The sequence below is a fragment of the Zootoca vivipara genome, chromosome 5 (genome assembly GCF_965207765.1).
Source record: "Zootoca vivipara chromosome 5, rZooViv2.hap1.1, whole genome shotgun sequence".
In the NCBI taxonomy this organism is placed as follows: Eukaryota; Metazoa; Chordata; class Lepidosauria; order Squamata; family Lacertidae; genus Zootoca; species Zootoca vivipara.
In genome coordinates, this window is record NC_142588.1 from 90352735 (window position 1) to 90374708 (window position 21974).

General features: G+C 43.7%; 1 protein-coding gene across 5 annotated transcripts in view; it reads right to left on the reverse strand.

Moving 5' to 3' along the window:
• The window catches only part of VWA5B2 (von Willebrand factor A domain containing 5B2), a 38333-nt gene that overhangs the window by 15231 nt on the left and 1128 nt on the right, over positions 1-21974 (reverse strand). For 2 of the 5 annotated variants that reach the window (XM_035133001.3, XM_088669237.1), the window contains exons 2-13: positions 17215-17391; positions 16618-16779; positions 15555-15786; positions 13202-13356; positions 9313-9444; positions 8152-8273; positions 7558-7734; positions 5950-6060; positions 3486-3688; positions 2164-2278; positions 1244-1429; positions 632-830 (exon numbers count right to left, since the gene is read on the reverse strand). In XM_035133001.3, the coding sequence (XP_034988892.2) occupies positions 632-830; positions 1244-1429; positions 2164-2278; positions 3486-3688; positions 5950-6060; positions 7558-7734; positions 8152-8273; positions 9313-9444; positions 13202-13356; positions 15555-15786; positions 16618-16779; positions 17215-17353 (1933 nt within the window). In that variant the 5' untranslated portion in view covers positions 17354-17391. Of the gene's footprint in view, positions 1-631; positions 831-1243; positions 1430-2163; positions 2279-3485; positions 3689-5949; positions 6061-7557; positions 7735-8151; positions 8274-9312; positions 9445-13201; positions 13357-15554; positions 15787-16617; positions 16780-17214; positions 18041-21974 lie in introns of those variants that run through there. The other 3 variants (XM_035133006.3, XM_060274321.2, XM_035133009.3) reach the window with 3 other exon arrangements.

Here is a 21974-nt window from a genome sequence, read left to right on the forward strand (position 1 = left end):
ATGGGGTCATGAAGAGTCGGACACGACTAAACAACTAAACAACAACGTGTGATCTGTGTACACCTCTCAGTTCAGGGCAATGTATTCTGAAATCATGTCTCGGTACAGGAGTGGAAGACAGGAGTGCCTGGCGTGCTCTGGTCCATGGGGTCATGTAGAGTCGGACACGACTAAACAACTAAACAACAACAATAGTTTAGCCTCACAGAGCTATAGGTCTCAGCACCCTTAACAAACAAGTGCCTGGGGACTTCTATTTCACTGTATCTGAAGAAGTGTGCATGCACACGAAAGCTCATACCAAAATAAAAACTTAGTTGGTCTTTAAGGTGCTACTGAAGGAATTTTTTTATTTTACTTCGACCCAGACCAACACGGCTACCTACCTGTAATACAGCTCCCATGATTCTTTGCAGGAAGCCATGTGCTTTAAATGTACAGTGTAGATGTGACCTCGGGTTGTTGGGGCTTAAGTGTAGAGTGCCCTATTTCCCCATGTGGACCAGACTGCACGGAATGGGAGGAGGGGATCACTGCTTAGTGGGTTTGGAGCAAAGACTGTTGCTCCATTCCCAGACAGTCCTAGAGGAAAGAACTCAAGACAAACACCATTCCACAAAGTTCTACTTACTTTTCATAGACTCCTCAGTGCCCCCAGCAGAAAACTCCAGAGATATCTCACGGGAAATCTCATGAAGGGCTCGGCAAATTTCTTGACTCTCACCAGCTGGGTGTGGATGGGCTCCTTCCAAACCAGTTGCCTCCTCCTGGGACTGGAACACTGAACCCGCAGAGCCCCTAGATAGACTCCGGCACAACGGCTCTCTGCCCTGGAGAAATAAGGCAGCCAAACTGAGTAGATGACGAGTAGATGACTGCAGGCATATTTAAAAAGGCTCTGTTCTGAGGGGGACGAAGGAAACAATCGGCAAAAAGGCACCTTCTCCAGCCAAGGCTTTCTGCAAGTGGCTACTGGAGCCAGTCACAAAATAAATGCAGGCCCTGTTTCCTACGGCAGAGGGAGCCACACTTTTTAGGACAGGGCTGGGGAATGTTTTTCAGCCTGAGAGCCATATTCCCTCTGGAGGGCTGCCTTTCGGTGTTAACACATCACAGCCTAGCAAAAATTCTCCCAAGGGGGTGTGCAGCAGGGCCTGGGGAGAGTCCCAAGTGGCAGAAAAAAAAGGCCTGCCAGGCCACATTCCGCCCCCAAGCCCAAGTTTTAAGGGAATGGGTGCTCAACTGTTGCCTTCTTGTCCCGGAAGCTGGCAATGTGGTAAAGAGTGCAGTAGCTGATGAGCCGGTCTCCTGGATACAGGGCTGCGATCTCATTGGGCGATAGCAGGGCCTCCATGGTGTCTGGCACATACCAGTCTATAGTGATGTCACTCACAGCTGGCTCAATTGCTTTTTTCAAAGACTTTATCAGCTGGAGGGAAAAACCAGAGATATTCAGCAGCGCTCGCATCTCTAACAGCCATATTCTAAGGACGGGTGAGAAATTTGATCAAGTTTGCATTTAAAGGCCAGTCTATCAAATTTGTACTTTCCAGAACAATACGCAAAATGAAACAGCCATCCTTTGACATGTGCACTTAACTGAGCTTTGCAAAGCAGTTCTTCAATCAACCAGTATTTACCAAACTGCAAATGTTAGAAGAAAGTGTGCATAAAAAGATATTGGTGAATATAACATACAAAAATGTATTGTACGAGGGGGAATTACTTGCAGAAATAAGTGCAGGAGTCAAGACTGCACACAAAAAAATGTGTTTATCAGGAGAAATTCACACAAAACAGGGATGAATAAAGAGTTTTTTTAAAAAAATAAATAAAAAGTCTGGAAATTTCTGCAGAAATGTGAAGATTGGAAAAACAAGGAAGTGAAAGAGTAGAAAGTGACAGACCCTTCCTTCCATCCCTACCTCCTTGAGCCTCTTTCAGGTTGCAATATCCTGAAAGATGGCTTGGCTGCTAACACTGTCTCCGCATGGATTCTTGAACAGCAGGATAATACTACACTGCTGTCTGGATCCTTCATAGCTGGCGCACGCCTGTGTTAAATTGGTGATTGTACTAGTGTGGACATGGCACATACTATTGAGCATACGTAGGTGACCACCAAAGTCAAAAATACCAACAATGAAGCAGTACAGCACATACCTTGGGCTGCAGCCTTTCATGCAGGCTTAGGAATTCAGCACGACCTCTGCTCACCTTTGCCAGTCCGCGCAGGAGCCTACGGCAGGCCCCAGAGCCCAGGCCAAAGGTAAAACACCTGTGGGAAAGAAGTCCTTGAACCTCAGACCACCCAGCCTGCTTCATTCTGTTCCATACTCTATTAGGATGTGCACTGCCAAGCCATGGCACAGCGCTTCTGAGCTCAGCAGACTGCATTGACGTCTTCATCTCATGCATACTTTCTTAAAAGCACATTACTTCCCATAAAGTGTCGTGGGAATTGCAGTTTGTTATGGATTCTGGAAACTGTAGCTCTGAGTAGTAAACTACAGTTCCCATGATTCTTTGGGGGAAAGCCATGTGCTTTAAATGTATGGTGTGTATGCAGCCTGTGTAAGAGGTTGCTTGCTTAGGGTCACCCAGACAATTAATGGCTGGGGAGCAAATCCAGTTATGACTACAAGTGTAAATACATTCGCAACATTCTAACATCAGTGGGGGTGGCCTGAAAGTGCCCTCCACTGCATTTGCACAAACACACCTTTCTTCTGTACCAGATTGAGCCTGGCATATGATTCTGTAAGTTTACAGTGCAAATTCAGGGAAACACTGGCTGTAGAGGGTGCTTATTGGCTAGTTCTCATAATAGATGGCTGACCAGGGCTGGTTACAGGGAGCAGATGCCTCCCTTATTAGAACATCTTCACTGGCTACTCGTCTGTTTCTGGGCACAATTCAAAGTGCTGGTTATGACATATACATAGGAACTTTTTTTATAGTCAAACCTAACTATGCATATCTGCTGGTTAGCAATCAATCCTAGTTTGTGGAATGCCCCCTACAATGATAGATTTGAACTAACTCTACTGTACACACATTTTAAAGATCTTTTAGGGGCAGAAGCTCTAGGTCCTCAATAGCTGCATGGCAGGCAGAAATCAACAGGTGAAACCATAACATACATAGCATGAGCAGGAAAGGATAGGAATACTGATCAATCTTATAGTGTTGCTGCAAAGATTGCTGAGATAATGTATGTGAAGTTCTTTGAATGCTTGAAAGTGCTATTTAAATGCTAAGTATTATTGATTATTGCAAATCATGAGGCTATTAGTGGCACAGAGCTTCTGTGCATAATAAAGACCGACCCAGATCCAGCTCTCTTTATTTAATGGATGATACTGCCTCTCCACTTTTCAACATACAGCAGAGTACTTTATTCTACCCAGGTCTGTAGAGAGGACCTCTTCCACGCAAAGGTAGAACTGGAGATCTAGGAAAGGCCAGTTCACCCCACTCCATACCTGACAGTGCTCGCGTGTCTCCTGACCAGCTCGATGACCCTGCCTGTGTTTCCAACACTGGCATCTGTAAATATAAAAAGCTGCCGAGGATACCCGCGGTGAAGAGGGAGCCCCAAGATCCAAGTCAGAGCAGCCAGGAGGTTGGCTCCACCCATGTCAGATCGCAGCTTCTGAATGTATTCACAGGCCAGCCTGAGGGTTTCCTGTACACGGGAGAGATGAGTGGATTATGGAGACAGCAAATAGACTGAGCCAGACTTCTTGCCATAAATCAAGCTCTCCACCACCACAGAACATTATGACTTCCACTTCTGTGGCTCACTGACTCTGATTCTGCATTCCATAAAGTGAGATCCTGTGGCCTGAACATATTGTGGAAATAGTGTGCCAATCAACTCCTGCTACTTACATGCATGATGGATAAGGAACTATAAGGCACAGTACTGATGACAACTAAAAGTCTTTCCTTACTTGCTGCCTATCTTCTGATATTTTGTCAGGCATTTTCTACACATATGCAAGTTTCTCTCCATATGCAAGTTCTTCTCCATAGCCATAAACATATTTTAAAAACTAGCCAAATCTCCCAGGAAAATGACAATTTTTGCTTTTGTGAACCCTGTTGATCTCTCTGCACCCTGCACTCCAACCATAAAACCAATGGCATTTTCAGTTGCCATGAATCCAGAATGCCCTTCCCAGGGAAGCTTGCATGGCACCCCGCCTGATATCTTTGGGCACCAGGCTTTTTATTTGCTTAAGCGTTTCAGCACGTCAGCTACCTGGTTTCAATCTGTGTACTTTTATTGCTTCTGTTGATTTTTACTGTTTTATTGCCCTGCTGCATTATTTTATATAATTGTGAACTGTACGTTATCATTTCTCTGATTTTATTAATTTGTTAGCTGTTCTGAGAATTGCCATCTGAAAAATACTGTTCAACAAATAATGTACTGATCTCATTTGTCCCTTTCTAAGCCATGCTCCTGGACATACCAAAGAGGAATCTGGGATCTTTCTTGGATAAGAGCTGGTCCTCGACCGTAATAATAAATAAATGAAATGAAGCTTGTACTCTACCACTGAGTTACAGCCCTCCCTAATCTTCTTGCCTTCCTGTTTGTGAGTCAGACCGACACACAATTCTGGAAGGCGTAAGTACAGCGATATTAATTCTGCAATTTCACAGTCACACTTCACAAGCTGGCACTTGAAATTGGGGGTGGGCAGAATTCAGCTTCCTGGAAAGATGTGGCCCCTTAAATAAATTTAATGTGGCATAAGGTTATGTGGACTTCAGCATCTGCTTTAAAAAGAAAAAAGCCTCTAGCATTTATGGTTGGGAAGACAAATCTGAAAATATGTATGAAATGGCTGGTATCTCATAAGTGGAGGGGTGAGATGCAAGGGGGGATTTCAAGTGAATATGGGACAGATCCGCAGAACCTGCACAGCTCCTGGACTCTGGCCAACCCAGAATAAACTGGACAAAAAAAGCCAGCATAGCAGGTCTGTATGCTTTGCGTAACATACACAGATCACTGAACTCAACTTCTCTTGGCACAGAATTTGGGTCACCTGAGCACAGCACTTTTATCACAAGGACTGAAGATGATGCAACATGTTCCTCCAAGCACAGAATCAACCTGGCAAGCTTCATCTTAAGTAATGGCACATAGGTCAAAGGTCTTCAGTCCACCAAAGGTTGCATCTCTTCCAAAAAAGTTAATATTCTGGATTTAAGGTGATTCAGATGGAGGTCCTGTCTTGAAAATAGGCTGCTCAGGTCTGATTTTGGTCTGTTTTGGACACATTCCATCTTTTCAGTCATGATTATTCATTGCTATTCTGCAATGCCGACCACAGCAGTGGGTGGAATTTTTTGGAGGTGGTTTTATTTGTTTGTTCATCCCCTCAATCATTCCTCCCTTCTACTACTACCTTCTTATGTTCTAGAAATGCATATAGGTACTTCTATACTTGGGCATACACACCTTTTGTTTTTCTTGGGGGGAGGGGAAATCCCAGGGAGCGGGCAAGACTGCAAAAACAATGGATTAAGGATTGCCCCTGTTTGAACAGTTTTATTTTATTACTATCAATCTGAACAGTCATCAGTTGAGTGTACATTGTTTCTTACATTTTGTGCTCTTGAAACATCACAACATCTTCCTTCCCTTCCTTGTATTGCCATCATTGCTTTCCCCACCCCACCCTTTTGGTATGTTATTATATTCGTTTTCATTATATTCATGTAGGGATTTCCCATCCTGCATTTTTCCTATTCATGATTAACTGGAAAAAATGCAATTAAAAATATGTACGTTAGAATGATGATGACAACTCATGGCACCATCCCTGCACATTCACAGAGTTCTTGTTGGATCTAGTTAATTGCCAGTTAATACTGGTAGCTGTGGAGTCAGAGGGGTGGGCAAGAAGCTGCAATGGTCAGAGTACTCACGCTATTGCAGGGCTTGCTGGTGGTGAAGACAGGCTTGATGCTGGAGCCAAAGCCAGCCACATTCAACAAGGTGCTGGGAGGAAGGCTCTTCACAGCCACCAACAGAGCTTCCTGTGCAGAGAGTGAGAGAGAGAGACAGACAGACAGAGAATGAGGTGTCCATCCATATTTACCCTTTGCCCTGCTGCTTTCCCCCAGGAAAACACCCTCTTTAACACCGAATCAGAACAAATGGCAATGGGAGGTCCAGAGGGTGGCAAAAAGAGAACATGATTTTTCTGTAGTGGCTCCCCATTTGTGGATTGTTATCCCCATGGAGGCACACCTGGCACCTTCATTATGTATTGTTATGTGCCAGGCAAAAACATTCTGCATTTTAGGAGGTGAGATGGAATAGAGTTTCAACAAGTGCAGAAAGTCATTCTTTCTTGGCAGTGAAGAGAACATGACACTCAATTCAATGTATTATTATTATTTTCTTACAACTGTAGTTCAGGTTTGCTTGGGACACATACCAGTCTTGGGGTAGCTAGTGGGAATTTGGCTGAGAGGAAAAGCTTGGGGGAACTTGGAGCTGTGTTTGGTTAGAGCAGCACTGTTGGTTAGTTGTCTGCCTTGACATCTTAATTATAGTACTTAACATTTCTGGATTGTTGTGCCTTGAACAGCATCTCCTAATTAACATTCATTATCGCCTTTGTGAAAGCTCCATAAGAAAATCAAACAACATTGTACAAAGCATGCAGGTTATATTGAATATATTAGCAGTAGGGGATGCTTTTGTGGGAGAAGTGTTGGAGCCTGTGGCAAGCTTGCTGTCAATCAGGGCTCAAAATGCACTTTTAATGAGTTTCTATGTGAGTGGTTGGCCGCATGCACTGATGTTAACATTGTCTAATCCACTTTTGGAAGGTTTTTGTGGATGAGGAAAGTTGGTTCATATCTCACACTTTCCTCATCCATAACGAAAAAAGTCTCATCTTCTGGGTAAGCAGGTTTGTTGTGTAAGACCTCACAAACAACTGTAATTGTGCAACCTGAATTTGCCAGTTTGTGACCGAATCCTACCCAAAAACAGTATCAGTTTGGAAGCATTCTTAGCAAGAGGACAAGCCTTTCCTTGCTCAGGCTACACTAACAGGAAGGAATAAAATCTGAGACCTTTGAGGAATTCTGAGCATCTTCCCATTAAAGCTGGGAAAACATACATTGTTAAGGATGCCCCAGAGAGGCATCATAATGTGGGAAGATGCTACTTATCTGCATAATAATCAATATAATATCTCATATAATTATTGCAAACTTGGCAGATGCTGAAAAAACAATTGTGCATATTCTGCAAATATTCTGGAACTGTTGCTCACCAGGTATGCAAAAATTAGTTTTATTTTACACACACACAAGGCATCAGGAGCATACACCTTGATGCCCATTCAGTAAATATGTCAGGTTCAATCCTTGGCATCTTCAGGCAGGGCTGGGGGGGAACCCCCCTGTCTGAACCCTAGGCAAGCTGCTGTCAGCCAGTGTGGATACTGCTGATCTAGTATAGCACCAATGGCCCGACCTTCTAAAAGACAGCTTCCCATTTCCCAATGCTCTGTTTACCCTGATCCCATCAACACCAGGGCCACTCATGCTTGTACTCTGGTCAATGAGGAAGAGCATTTCCCGAGTGATGGTCTGGAAATCAGTGGAAACACAGCTGGCCTCAGGGCAGAAATTCAGCATCAGGACAGGATTGTGAAAAATGTCTTTGTGGAACCTCTTCTGGACAAAGGCAACCTAGGAGCAAAGAAAGTATGTTGTGGCTTCAACCTTTCCTTCCCGATATCTTTGTATATTATCATGCAATGTGGAGGTTGGGACAGTGCAAATGCACTGGCAGGAGCACCAGAATTTATCCAGCAGTGTGTGTGCACTGCACTGACTTCACGGTCACCTTGCCCCATCCCTTCTATCTCCCATCACCTCTACCTCCCAGTAAGCAGCAGCAACGTGACCAAACAGAGTTCAGGTGAGCAGCAGCATCCCTACCATACCATGTGCTTCTTGCTCAGCCACCAGGCCAGAGGATTTACAGTTAGAGGTGACGAAAAGCAAGGTATTAAGGCGCTACTGTCTTAAGTCCTAGTCATTTCAATCCAACTCGAGACCATCCTTAGACAACCCAGGGGAAAAAATCTCTTCCTAGATGGTTACCTGTCTCTCCCAATCATCTTTTTTGGCAATACGAGCATAATCACGGCGGCTCCTTATTTGTGCCTCGTAGTCCTGATATGAGATAGCACCATCTTCTATGATGAGGTGTGGATGATGAGGTTCTTAGGGGAGGAAAATGTAAAGCTGCATGAGAGTCAGAATGATCTAGTGTACAGACAGCTGGGCTGTTTGGACGTAGGTTCAAAACCAGGTATGGACTCAAAACTGGTGGCCTCAGGCAACTCCCAGTCTCATTTCTACACCTGTAAAATAGGAATAATAATAACCTCCTCCTTTATGTAGAGGGTCACCAGGAACAGCCCATCAGGTGGCAACTGACACCACATGGAGCAGGTTAAAGTAGCTTCCCTATGACAGATGACTGACATGCGCCAATCCTAAAATAAGTATATCTGTGGATTGCACTTTGAGGGCTCCTTCTGAGGCTACACGAGCAGCATGGATATTGCTGTAGGGAGTATCTTCTCTCCAGAGGTCACAGAAATAAGAGAACCAGCTCTTTAAACACTATGCAGGTGGTATATTACCCCACATAATTTGCTATATAGTTGTCTGAATAATCTACCTAGCTTCATATCTATAATAATTCTTAAACACATCATCTGGGCTAGCCTGGTTGTTCTTGCTTGAGATTTTATGTTTAGTCCATAACTACCTAAATAAAAATGTCATGATAAAAATAATATATTAAAAAGTCCACTGTTCCCATAAAGTAAAGTCACAGTAGAGCAGCTCCTGTGCCAGGCATGGCCAAACTTGATCCTCCAGCTGTTTTAGGACTACAAGCCCCATCATCCCTAGATAATAGGGCCAGTAGTCAGGGATGATGGGAATTGCAGTCCCAGAACAGCTGGAGGGCCAAGTTTGGCCATGCCTGTCCTATGCCAACCTCAGAAAGGACCCCAAGAGGCATTACAGAAGCTGTGCTTGTGTGCTATAAAATAAAAGTTCAGAAATTAATGTCTCTCAGTCGCAATATATTGTTGGTATCTGGGTACAGAACTAAAGACCTGGAAGATTAAATTGGCTCCCCAATCAGATATTACCCCTACATTCCCCCCTGCAGTGTGTATTCTACATTAGCAGAAGGTTCCATTGTTGTAGCGATCGCAGAATCCCTTGGCTTCAAAGTGTTCTTACCACAAGGATACAAGATAATCTCCAGGTTCCTGTCACATCTGTGCTTCTCTGCCAAGGTGATGCATATAGTTGAGGCAGAGCTGGCAAAAGGATTAGCATCAGCCCGAAGAGCGTGTGATGGGCTCTCCAATCCTGCAATAACAAAAGGGTTTTATTGCCTGCACGCAACATGTTAGCCTGCTGTAATGTAATAACCTCTAAAGCAGGGGTGGGGGACATTTGGCCCTCCAGATGTTGCTGAACGACAACTCCCATCAGCCTCGCAAACATGGTCAATAGCCAGGGATAATGGGAGTTGTAGTTCATCAGCATCTGCAGGGCCAAAGGTTTCCCACCCTGCTTGAAAGTGTGTCAGATGGAAATAGCTGCATTTGTTTTACAGCACCAAGCAAGGCCTCGTTCCCAGCCACCTGTGCTCACTTGAAGACTTGGCATCAAGTGATGACTGACATGTGTGGGTGAACGAACTTGTACATCAATCAGATCTCAGACATAAACAGAGTAGATTTAAATGGAAACAGCTCACATGTTTGACAGAGAATAATTGATCGCTGAGTAACGGAACGAACACACACACAAATCTGCCCCTTGGAGATTAGATAACAGCAATGCAATAGAGGCATTCTTCTCCCATGCCTCTTCAAAGAATAAGAATCGGGTAAGGTGGCTAACACAGTAAAAAATAAAATCTTAAAAATCTGAAGAAGTGTGCATGCACACGAAAGCTCATACCAAAATATAAACTTAGTTGGTCTTTAAGGTGCTACTGAAGGAATTTTTTTATTTTAAAAATCAAAATTATATATATGGGGGGGGGGAACCAAACCTAATCTTACAGCAGCAAAACAGTGACAAAAAACTTCATCCTCCTCCATCTCCAGATATTTATCTAAATAATACTTATTTAAAAAGAAGTTTCAGTATTTAGCATCTTTACAATCTGTTTTCTTTTCTTTTCTTTTTTGAAAAATATCTCCATTGTTTTAAAAGGCATAAATACATACAGTATAAGATTCACAAACACACACACATTCAAAAAATAAAAATAAAAAGAATACAAAATACAAAAAAACACACAAGAAAAACCATGAAAGAAAAAAGCTGAAAAAATAAAGATTTAAAAAGAAAGTTGTTCTTCCAATTATTCTGTCAGTAATTTCTATTATTCCTAATTTATCGCACATTCACAGATAAATTAACCATTTTTTCATTTATTATAAATTAAGCTATTTTCACTAAGAAGAAATTGCTGGTCCCTATGGCTGCAAAGACAAAGCACTGCAGTGAGCGTTCAGTGTAACTCAGGAGCCAGAAGAGGGCTGTAAGATTTCTACTGCTCAGGGTGTGCCCTCTGAGTTGCAGAAGAATGAGAAAAAAGCAAGCAAATGTGTAAATTTGCAGAACTGATAAAGGCCCTTTCCTAAGCACAAACTTGTTTGGAATCGTTTGTTTTTATAAGCCATGTCCAAGGAAACACACAGCCCACGGACTCTCGCTCCCGACCTGAAGGTCCCGCCAATTGGCAAACCGTTCTAAAATGTATAAAGGTTTCAATACTATGGTCACAACACTAATCCAGCACAGACTTATTTAAAAGAATATACAGTTAGGGCTCACCCACACTTTCTGCTTCTCCTGTGCCTAGAAAGCGAAGGTCTAAGCAGTTTTCTGCTTGACTTGAGCTTTCTAGGCATGGGTCCGAGCAATTTTGCCTTTGACCTGCTGCTTTCCCCAAAAAACCCACTACAGTAATTAGTGGTTGATCAGAAAAAAATGGCAATCTGCCGGAAAACTCGATTGCCATTTGTTCCGATTCAGCGCTAAAGAACAGGTTTCTTGTGGGGTGGGGAAGCAAAAGAAGGTGTGGATAAGCCTTTATATAGCTTACACTAAGGTACATACCTGCCAGTTTATCTGCACTACTGGATAATGGAGCTAGATAATTTTTCAACACACAACTCCCCCCCCCCCGCCCCCATTTTTTTTTACCTTTATGCACAGACCACAATGAAGTCATTCATCAGCACCAAAAGACATTTTTACTAGACTGAAGCCCAGCAAGGCCATGAGTGCAGCATTTCTCGGAGGCATGGGACTTGAGCCAACTCCTAATGGGATTAATTCCTTCATCTGTCTCAAGAATATGCGCCAGGGCTCTCTGAAGTTGCTTCCGTCTCCCTCCCTCCCCCCACAGCCATCATTTTTACATGAGAGAAAAAGAGTATAGACTCAGCACTAAAGCATGTGCAATATAGATGGTTTAAAAACCGGAGACTTTATTCATGTGGTGAAAATCTCTGCTTTGTTAACCATAGTAGCGTATATATTATTTTAGTGATTAACCAATTCCTAAAAGAGGTTCAGAACAAGCATTTATGAAGTGCTCTTCTGATGCCTTTATAACTAAAGATTCTGCCACCTCCTCTGGGGCTGCTTCATAAATCCTTCACGATGCCACTAACCAGACAGTTCTCCACATTTCTGCATGTGTTTGTGATATATATTTTTTAAAGTTCCCCGTGTGGTTTACGTGGGGCTTTACTTGGCTTGATCTGGAAGCTGCAGTTAGTGTAGAATGAGACCCTGGCATCATAGAACACCTGTGCTCACAGCTCTGCACTGGTTGTCAATCTGCTACCGGGCAAAGTTCAGGGTGTTGTTGCTGGCATCTATCTGTCTCGAGAGACAATAGAGAGTGCCTCCTGGGGTGAAGTCAAACCGCTGCATTAGCGGCACCGAAGTGACCTCCCTGGGGTGCAAGCCTCGGCAGTGTGTATGGAGGCCCTGGGCTGCCCGGGTGACAAGACCCCCTCTTGGCCTCACTGATGGGGTCCAAAGGAAAGAAGAGCAATATGTTTGGCAGCAGCTTGGCTGCAGGAGTTGTTGGAAGGAGGTGTCCAACCATCTTAGGGACTCCACTCTGGATTTGTGTAGGGTTTACTCCTTAGCCCTTTCTTCTCCCAAAGATATCTCAAAAGGCAGTGGAGGTTTAGAATCAGAGTTTTCCTTCTCTTAGATGGGCTACCTTCCCAGGTTGATGAGCTCCATCTGCCCCTTTAATGTGTTTCTGTTGGAATATAAAGCCCTTAAGAACTTGGGACCAGTTTACATGCAAGTTTTCCTTACCCTACATGTGCCCACTTGAGCGCTTCGAATGGTAGAACTGGCACTACTACAGGTGCCACAAAATATTCATTCCACATTTGTTTAGTGTGGCAGCACATACACTTTGGAACTCCCTGCCTATTGACATCAAGCAGGCACTTTCAGTGTACTCTTTTTAGCGTCTGCTAAAAACATTTTTGTTTAGACAATCCTATCCAGGTGCTTAGAAAGCTGATGTGAATTTTAAACTGTTTTAGTGTTTTAACTTTTTGTTTGCTTTAAAGTATTGCATTTTTTCTAGATTTTCTTGTTTTATCTTTTCGTAAACCATTTTGAGGGTTTTGTTTTGTTTTCACAATCAAGTAGCGTACATAAATTTTATGAAATAAAGAAATAAGCCTATCCAGATATGTAGAATGTTAATACCCTGTATGTGTTTTAAACTTATCGATTTAAATTATTCTTTGAATATTTTAAATAGTTGTTTTTAACTGTTTTTGCTGATAATTTCATTGTTTTATTCTTTTTGTAAACCACTATGGATTTTGTTTTTTGTTTTTTTTAAAAAAGCAACACCCAGCAACAATCAAGTCACAGAGAATCCCCAAAAATGTAGTTAAGGGCTTTGGGAACTATAGCTCTGTGAAGTCAGCACCATGAACAAACTACAGTCCCCATGATTTTTTGGGAGAAGCTGTGCCTGTTAAAATTGTATGCTTTAAACGTAATGGTGTGCATGTGACCACGAATGCAAGACACACAGAAATTAGATACTAAATCATACCTGCCAGCAAACAGGGTCCTTTAACAAGCATCTCAAAGGTGAACTCGTAGGGAAAGGCGTTGTAAACCTCACCCCTGAAGATGTCTGTATCCTGGGGAGGCACAAGGAAAGACTGCTCACTCTTCAGAGTAGTGGATCCAAAACAACTGGCAGAGCTGATGAAGGAGGAAGAGAGAGAAAAGTCACAAACTAGAGCTGTCTGGCATGCATCAGGGCAGCATGGAAGTTGACCTTGTTGTGGGAGTTCTTGGGCAAGGTATACGGTACATTTGCTAATCACCACTACACAGCAGAAGGCCTGCAAAGAGGCCTCCTGTGGGCAGGGAATTGCAACTACAGTCTAAAGTGAATCTGGAATACAATTTATTTATTTTTAAAGACAATCGCCCCAGGAGTTTTTAAAATCACATAGCTCCATATAGACATTTTCCAAAAGAGACAGACAGATGTGGGGGGGACACTTCGTTTTCTGCAGGAGAAATTCCACGGCTGGACCTCTGTTCCAACACATGGGGGCATGTTTACAAGAGCAACTAATCAGAAGCAGAGAAGTTTTCAAGGGCCTATTTTTGGCAGCTATATTCATATGGGTTGGGGTGTGAATTTGGTGTGCTGCTATCATAGCTTAGTTGGATCTGTGCAGATGAGGTGAAAACAATGAAATATATATGTATGGGGAAAACAGTAGTTTCACCATATGCATGTGGGAAATTGCAAGCATAGGGCTAGTTAGTGTATGAAGAGGTTAAGACAATAAAGCTGTGTTTCCTAGACTCAATTAGGTCACACACCCTCTTCTGATGAGGGAGTGAAGCCTTCTCTTCCCGTTCCCTCGCTTTCCTCGCCATGTAACTCATCAAGGAAGAAGAGTGTTAAGCTTTGCTTCAAGCATAGAGCACATGTTTGAAGCTATCTCTCTGTATTTTTTTCTACCCAAGACTATTCTGCCTGTGTTCTCTTGCTACTGCTTGAATAAATGCATGAATCTGACCTTTGAATCTGTAAGTAAAGCATTTTGAACTTCCTTAGCAGTGTGTGGTCTGTTCCTTGCAAGAGGAGTAGAAAGAAGGAAGTGCTTTGCAAGTGGACTAAATGGGATATGCAAAACATTTAGGAGCCTACATTCCTAATACTTTACCTGTGCTGCTTAACGTTTGTGACTTTAAACACTCCTACTGGGGGCTCTCTCCTGCTGGAGAGTGAGTTTAGCCCTGCATTTTGAATCCAGGCAACCAACTGATTCTTTTGTTCTTTACCCGACACACACATGGGTCACAGGGATTCATATTTTTCCTCCCACAATGCTAAACTCTGCACAGCTGCAACCAAGCTATGTTTTCAGCACATCAATTTGTAAAGGGGTTCTGAGAGAAGACTGCTAGACTTGAACACTAGCCTGTACATTTAAATTTCCATTCTCCCACTGTGGCAAACAGTCATAAGTTGCAATTCTAAAACCATCAATCCAGCCTTTGTCCAATGCTCCACTGAAGGGCACAAGAGGGACCTCAACAAAATGTTGCACAGTAGAGTGCCCTCCTGCACTATACTCCATTCCATTCCACCTCCCATCCAGTTTGCATTTTTTGATCCAATGTTAGTTAGTATTCTGGGTCCACAAAGCATGCTTAGTCCTTCTTTGGCTGTTTTAGGGATCCCTCCTTTCTACTTAGTAGGGATGCGGGTGGCGCTGTGGGTTAAACCACAGAGCCTAGGGCTTGTCGATCAGAAGGTCGGCGGTTCGAATCCCCATGACGGGGTGAGCTCCCATTGCTCGGTCCCAGCTCCTGCCCACCTAGCAGTTTGAAAGCATGTCAAAGTGCAAGTAGATAAATAGGTACCGCTACAGCAGGAAGGTAAACAGTGTTTCCGTGTGTTGCTCTGGTTCGCCAGAAGCGGCTTTGTCATGCTGGCCACATGACCCGGAAGCTGTACGCCGGCTCCCTCGGCCAAGAATGCAAGATGAGCGCCGCAACCCCATAGTCAGTCACGACTGGACCTAATGGTCAGGGGTCCCTTTACCTTTCCGCTTAGGGTTTCCTCTGGGCATGCTGATGATTCCATTTATGTTAAATAAGCAAATGCACTCATAACCTTAACCTTGGATATAAAAGGGCTGCTGCTGCTGCTGAGTCATGTGATTCCCAGCCAGTTTCTAATTGGCTCAGGCTCCCGTTATCAATTATTTGTGCCACACTCCCATTTGCTAGAGAACCCATATGAGTCAGCAGGAAAGCTCTGATTCCTACACAAACCGCAACTACTTGCCAGCTGTCAGTGGTCCCTATATCCTCCTCCAGTCCATATCCTTCTCTTTGCATAGCATAGACTCTGAGAAAGCCATGAAAATCACCATAGGGCCAACCTGTCGTCACATAAGCCTTTCGCCTCACTTTCACTTTCGGGGATGGATACAACGAAGGGTGTGAGCACAGAGGGGAAGAGGACACGTAGGGCGCCGTTTGCCAGGGTTGCCAGTTCCCGAATGCTGCTGAAGACTACAGTCAAGGTTTCCGAAGGCCCAACGGGGCCTGTGCTGATGATGAACGTGGAACGTGCCAAGTCTTCATCAAGGATCAAGTGACCTGGGCAGAGAGAGGGGTTAGCTAGGATGGTGCCTCCTACACACTCCTGCGGGAAGCTAATGCCTTTACTTTATCACTGTCTTGGAGCCACACTTCTCACTGAGTTACCCATACAGCAAGGTGAAGACTGGAGTCATTGCACAACCCTCATCCCATTCTGATTTGAAAGTTACCATTGGAATGGCAGCATCTCAGTGCAGGTGGGGGTGCCCAAAATACCCTTAATGACTATCTCACTTAACTTTCTTGGCACTGTATCTATTGGCAAACTGTGAGAACGGCTGCCTAGTTCTCTTCATGAAAAACTCAACCCATCCACTGTTGCACACATCAGCCGAGGCATCCCCTTGGGATTTAACTTAATGAACAGCTCAACAGTGGGAAATTTACTGAGTGGCTTCATATGCATTACTTGTACAACTTATAGACACCCTGTTGCGTAGTCCAGTATTATTATTCTGTATAGTACAGAAGGAGTGATGAAGTACAGTGGCTTGACCAAAACCAACTAGTGCTAGATCATGGTTTCTAGATGTGTTCACAGCAGAGCTGAGATTTGGGGAATGACTCAGAGCTCATGCCTTTTAGCAGCTTTCTAATGGATCATTGTAGCCTGCCTTGAGTTCTAGCCTAGGGATAGTGCTCTTGGGATGGAAAGCTGAACTATTTATTGCATGAAAGCAGAAGACATATCACCTTGGGCTAACTCTTCCATAACCCCCAAAATGTGAAACTGCCCTGAATTGATGTCTTTGCTTCAAGCCCCACCTTGCTATTCATTTCAGCAGTGCCAGAGGCAGAGCACTGCAAGGAGATGTTACCACAACCAACCATTGGTGCAGCAGAGTGGCTGGTTCCAGCTTGCATTACAGTCAATGCAACAGTCCTCCACACAGGGCCGGTTCTGGATCTGGAACGTGGAGGTTCTGTTTCCTGTTGTAGCTTCAAAGCTTGAGACCACCTCTGACTCTTCCAGGGGATAAATGAATACTCCTGTGCATAGAAAGCCAGATTGTCCATTGGTAATCAGTCCACCCCTTGCACCCAAACAAATCTCTCTCTCTCTCTCTCACACACACACACACACACACACACACACATGCACAACCCTCCCCCATCCCTCTTCAGCTGAACCGTGCAGATCAGCAGAGGAGTGAGGGGTGGTATTTCCTTCCCATCACAGCACTGGGCAAGGTGGAAGCTCTCTAATCTACCCAGTGCTTCAACAGAGAAGAAAATTGTCCTCTCTGCTCTTCAGATATTTATAGGACTTATACCTATACCATATGTAACATCTCGATCAATGGGGAGTCATGCATCTGAAGCAGCAGAAAGAGCCAAGAGTCATCTACATTCCGGATAGATCTAGAACAGCATCTACCACCTGTGCAGTCATAACCTACCACTGTAGCTTCAAAAAGCTCTTACCCTCTATAGGCTCTTCCTCCAAGTTGATGTAAGTAAGGTGGGCAGTGACTCCCAGGGAATACCCATTGGCACAGGCTTTAACACACGAGCTTTTTAGAGGGAGGGCTGTCCAGGCTGTCCGGCAGTACAAGCCTGGCATGATCTTCGGGTGAAGCTAACAAGCCCCACCGACTGCAGCTATGAAGATGAAAAGACAAGGACATGCCAATAGAGAAAGCCCTGCACTGGCTCTGTGCCAAAACCCTCCAGAGATGAAGTTATCCAGCAGCAGCAGCAGCAGCAGCAGCAGCTCATAGGAGAAGTCATCCATGCTCGCTGGTTCTTCTTGAGTAGGGGCCTCCACTCTGGGTCCTCACCCATCCATCGGAATCCAGGGAAATACCACTGTCCTCTGACACTGAGGTTCTTTTGTGGATCAACAATTGGTTAAGTAAAAGGAAGCAGAGTATAAATGAACGGACAATTCTATGGAGAGATGTAGAAAGCGGAGTCCCCCAAGGATTGGTATTGAGACCTGTGTTTTTTCACTTGTTCATAAATGCTCTAGACTCAGAGCAGGGGTTGTCAACCTGGTCCCTAACCCCATTAGTGGGCGTTTCAGGATTCTAGGTGGGCTGTAGGGGGATTCTATGGCGCTTCACTCATTGGGTCTGAACTGGTGGTGACTGACTAGGAATGAGACCTGGGGTCATAGTGGGTAGTCCAATGATAATGTCACCCTAGGGCTCATTCAGACTTCCTTTGTGCCATGTTTCTAGGCACAGGTCCATGCTTTAAAGCTGGGTGTCTGAGGTTTTGGGGGTTTTTTTGCCTCAGCATTTTCCCTGCTTGCATTGTTCTTGCAAGGAACAAAGATGATCTTATCTTATCTTATCTTATCGTCCACTCTTTACTGCTGAATTGGAGCAAATGGCATTCCGTGGAAAACCCAAAATGCAGTTTATTCCGATGCACCATTAAAGAGTGGGTTTTCCTGGGGAAAGCAGTGAGGGGTGGAGAGCGCTCCAATATGAAGCTTGAAAGTGCTGACATTCATCTTGAAAGTGTAGGTGAAAGGTAAGTGTGGATGAGCCCCTAGTGAAAGGTAGGTAGTGGGTGAAAGGTAAGTGTGGATGAGCCCCTAGCTGAGAAAAAGGCAAATTCCATGCTAGGGATCATTAGGAAAGGAGCTGAAAGAAACTGTGAATAACATTGTGCTGTTACACAAATCAATGGTACAACTGCATTTGGAACAAGGTGGGATGAAATTTAAGGTTGTGTACACACTACACCTTCAAAGCACATTCAAAGCACATTTCCCCCCTCAAAAAAAATAATTTATACAAAGAAAATACCTCCCCTTAAAGCAGTTTTACAAAAGGAAAAAAGACTCATAAGATGGGTGGCGTATTAGCCTGTAAGTCATTGCCTAAATCTATGCTCAAAAACAGTTGCAAGGAAAACATGGGCAAAGATTATACACATATGATCAGAACTAGGCAGTCTTGCATGATATAAGCTGTGTAAACACCACACATTTAAAGTACATGACCTCCACCAAAGTATCCTTGGAACTGAAGTTCACTACACATGGAGATGCAATTCCTGGCAATTTTAAGAAACTACTGTTCCCAGGAGTCTTACAGAGAACTCATGTGCTTTAAATGTACGGTGTGTACACAGCCTTTAAAAGCTGCTCATTGCTTGGAGTTTTCCACTTTCCTCTACTTCATGATCTCCCATCTCTCAAATTTATTGTTCGTTAATAATTAATGGCCTGGCAAATATTGCAAGTATCTTTTAACATCCCAGCTACTCTCTACTCTTTTCCCTTCCACATGTGTGAATTGGTCACCCAGGTAACCTCCGTGGGTGGCTTATGGGATGGGGCGAACAGATGCTGCCCTCTCTCATTGGTCCGTTAGAAAGTCTGGGCCCCACTGATGGCTCAAGCAAACTGGAAGATGATCCGTATTCTGAAAACAAACCTTTGTTTCCAGGTGACCTTGTAGATGCAGCACTGGCTACACTGGAGAGGTTCTGGCCAGCTGCTACTCATGAAAAAGATGGCATGGAAAAACAAACAGAGGTGCTATGCAAAGCAGCTAATCAACCCTGAACATGTGTAGATTCAGTGCTTGCATTTCTCTTTGCAACGTAAGCGGTGACCTGTTGAAACAGATGGGGGTGGAAGGGAGTTGCTGGTTTCTTAAAGCTGCCGTTATAGTTAGAGTGGTTAGCTACTGTGCTCTTCAGAACAGCAACAATCAAAACAGTAATAAGACAGGAGGTGGCCCACAGGGTGCATATTGCCCCAAACCCTGAGTACTGCCACTGACTACTAGGTTTTGGCTGAGCCTACCCATACTCAGAGCTCACCACCAGCTACATCAAACCATATGAATCCGCAGGAAGCCATGGAAGATAGATCTTGACTCAAAGCCTCTCCTTGCATACTCAAGACCCTATGGTTTCATGCACAATTAACGTGTTATTTCTGTCTGCCATGACACTGATTGGCTGCAGCTTCATGTTTACCAATGACTTATCACTGCCTGCTTTTTTCTTCTTTTAAATCATTAGTAACCTTTATATTTATCTTACCAAAGTAAACAAAACCCATCTGGTCTTTATGTTTTATGCAGGCAGCTGTGAGGCAGTCTGTAATGAATAAAAACAGATCCACAGGTTAGCACCCTGTGATCCTCCCCCATCCTTTTTTAGTTTCTGGGAATGCAGTGGCCTACAATCTTATTAACATTATAAGAACAAACAACCCTGGATTTCTGCTACTTTCTCCCTAGCAAAGTATCTTCTTCCCACTGTATCCAGGGGCGGTGGCGGTGTGTGTTCGTACATGTGAACAAGGTAGAAAATAAGTGCCCCATTCTTAAAAACTGGCACCTTCTCCAATTGTGTGTACAGTGTATCTCAAGCATTTCAGGCAGGGCACAATTCCCAACACTCCCTGGAGATCCTTGGAATCGAATCCAGGATCTTCTGCATGCAAAGCAGATAGTCCACCACAGAGCTACAGCCCTTCCCAGAAGAACTAGAAAGGGGGCTCTCTCAGAGTTTGCCACAACGGAATAGCATGACTGTAGCAATATAAGAGTTGCTGCAACCAAACTAAGGGCTTTTCTGCACTTAGCTTCCTCTGCTCTTTCTAGGCTCGGTCCACACTTTAAAGCTCCATGTCAGAGTGCCCCCCCTTTTTTTTGCTCTGGAGCTCTCCCGAAAACCTGCTCTCTGAAGTTTAATTGGAGCAAATGGTAATATGCGGAAAACCCAAATTACTGTTTACACTGATTCAGCATTAAAGAGCAGTTTTTTGTAGGGAAAGATCCAGAGTAGGGCAAAAGGTAAGTGTGGATAAGCCCTGTGTTGGGAACATAATCACCTGTACAGTTGTCTTTAAAATCTTTGGTCTTTTTTATGACTTTTTTTTGTCTGTGTGCAGTAGCTAAAAGAGATCCATAGCAAGGGTTTTTGACAGTAAATATGTTATTTAATCAATAGGCCCCCCTCATCTTTGAAATATTCTATAGATAGAGGCTTTGCACCAGGTACCTTCACTTGAAAAGATCTAGCAGTGCCCAGAACAGGACTTTGTTGTAGTGGCCCCACAGCCTGCCATACACAGACATCATGACTATTTAGTGGAGCCTTATCCTAGAGTGGCACTGGCTCTTTCATCTCATCTACTGCTTGTGCTATTTGTTTTCATACATTTCTGAATCATTTTATAGCGCACTGAGACATATCTTGGGTAGGAAACCTGGCTGTATTTGTGAATGAATAATAGTAATATGTATTGCATCCTTCCTCAAAGGAAGTGGTGGGGAACCTGTGGCCCTATAGATGTCAACTCCCATCAGCCCCAGCTAACATGGGCAATGATCAAAGATGACTTTTGGGCTGGGGTATTGTTTAGGGGGTTTTGTTGAGGAGGGGTTGTTGTTGTTTATTGATATTAGTTTGTTGTATCTTTATTTTAGATCATCTTATGATTGTTCAATTTGGTTGTATACTTTTTGATGTTTTACTTATTGTTTATGACTGCCTTTGTAATGGTTGTAATTAATTTTCATGCTGTAAGCCACCTTGAGCATGGTTTTAACTTTGGAAAGGAAGCCTACAAATAAAATGATTGATTTGATCATAGGAATTGTAGTCCAGCAAATGCCACAGGCTCTCCATCCCTGATCCAAGGAATTGGTCACAACATGCATAGGATACCAGGCAGTTTCCCATCTACTGCTAACCAGATCTACTTCTGCTTAGCTTCAGAAGCAGAAGCCTAACACATAGAATCATGGAGTTGGAAGGGACCATGACATGTTCAGACCATTCTCTTTGCTCCAAATGTTGAAACTTTTATAAATCACCACCTACCCAAGACAAGACAAGACAAAGGCAGAAGCATGGACAGTAGAGGTTAGTACCTGCAGGCAAACCTGGAGAAGTTGTGAAAAGCTGACAGAGATGTGAAAAACATTCTCACCCAACTTCCTGGTAGCTGAAAGCTGGAGCAGAGTCAGAAATAATGAGCCAACAGAGCAAACTGAATGGAGTTTTATTTTCAGGACTGGAATATAAGGACATAATTCTAAAACAGATTACTGGTGCCAATGGCATAAATAATTATAATAGGCATTTAGATGGAGCCTCCTGCTGGGGTTCACTGCCCAGTCTTAGTCTAGACAAGAAGTTTAAATTTTGATCTAGAACCCACAAATCTAAAGAAATGCCCAAACTCATTGTGGGCTGTGATGCTATGA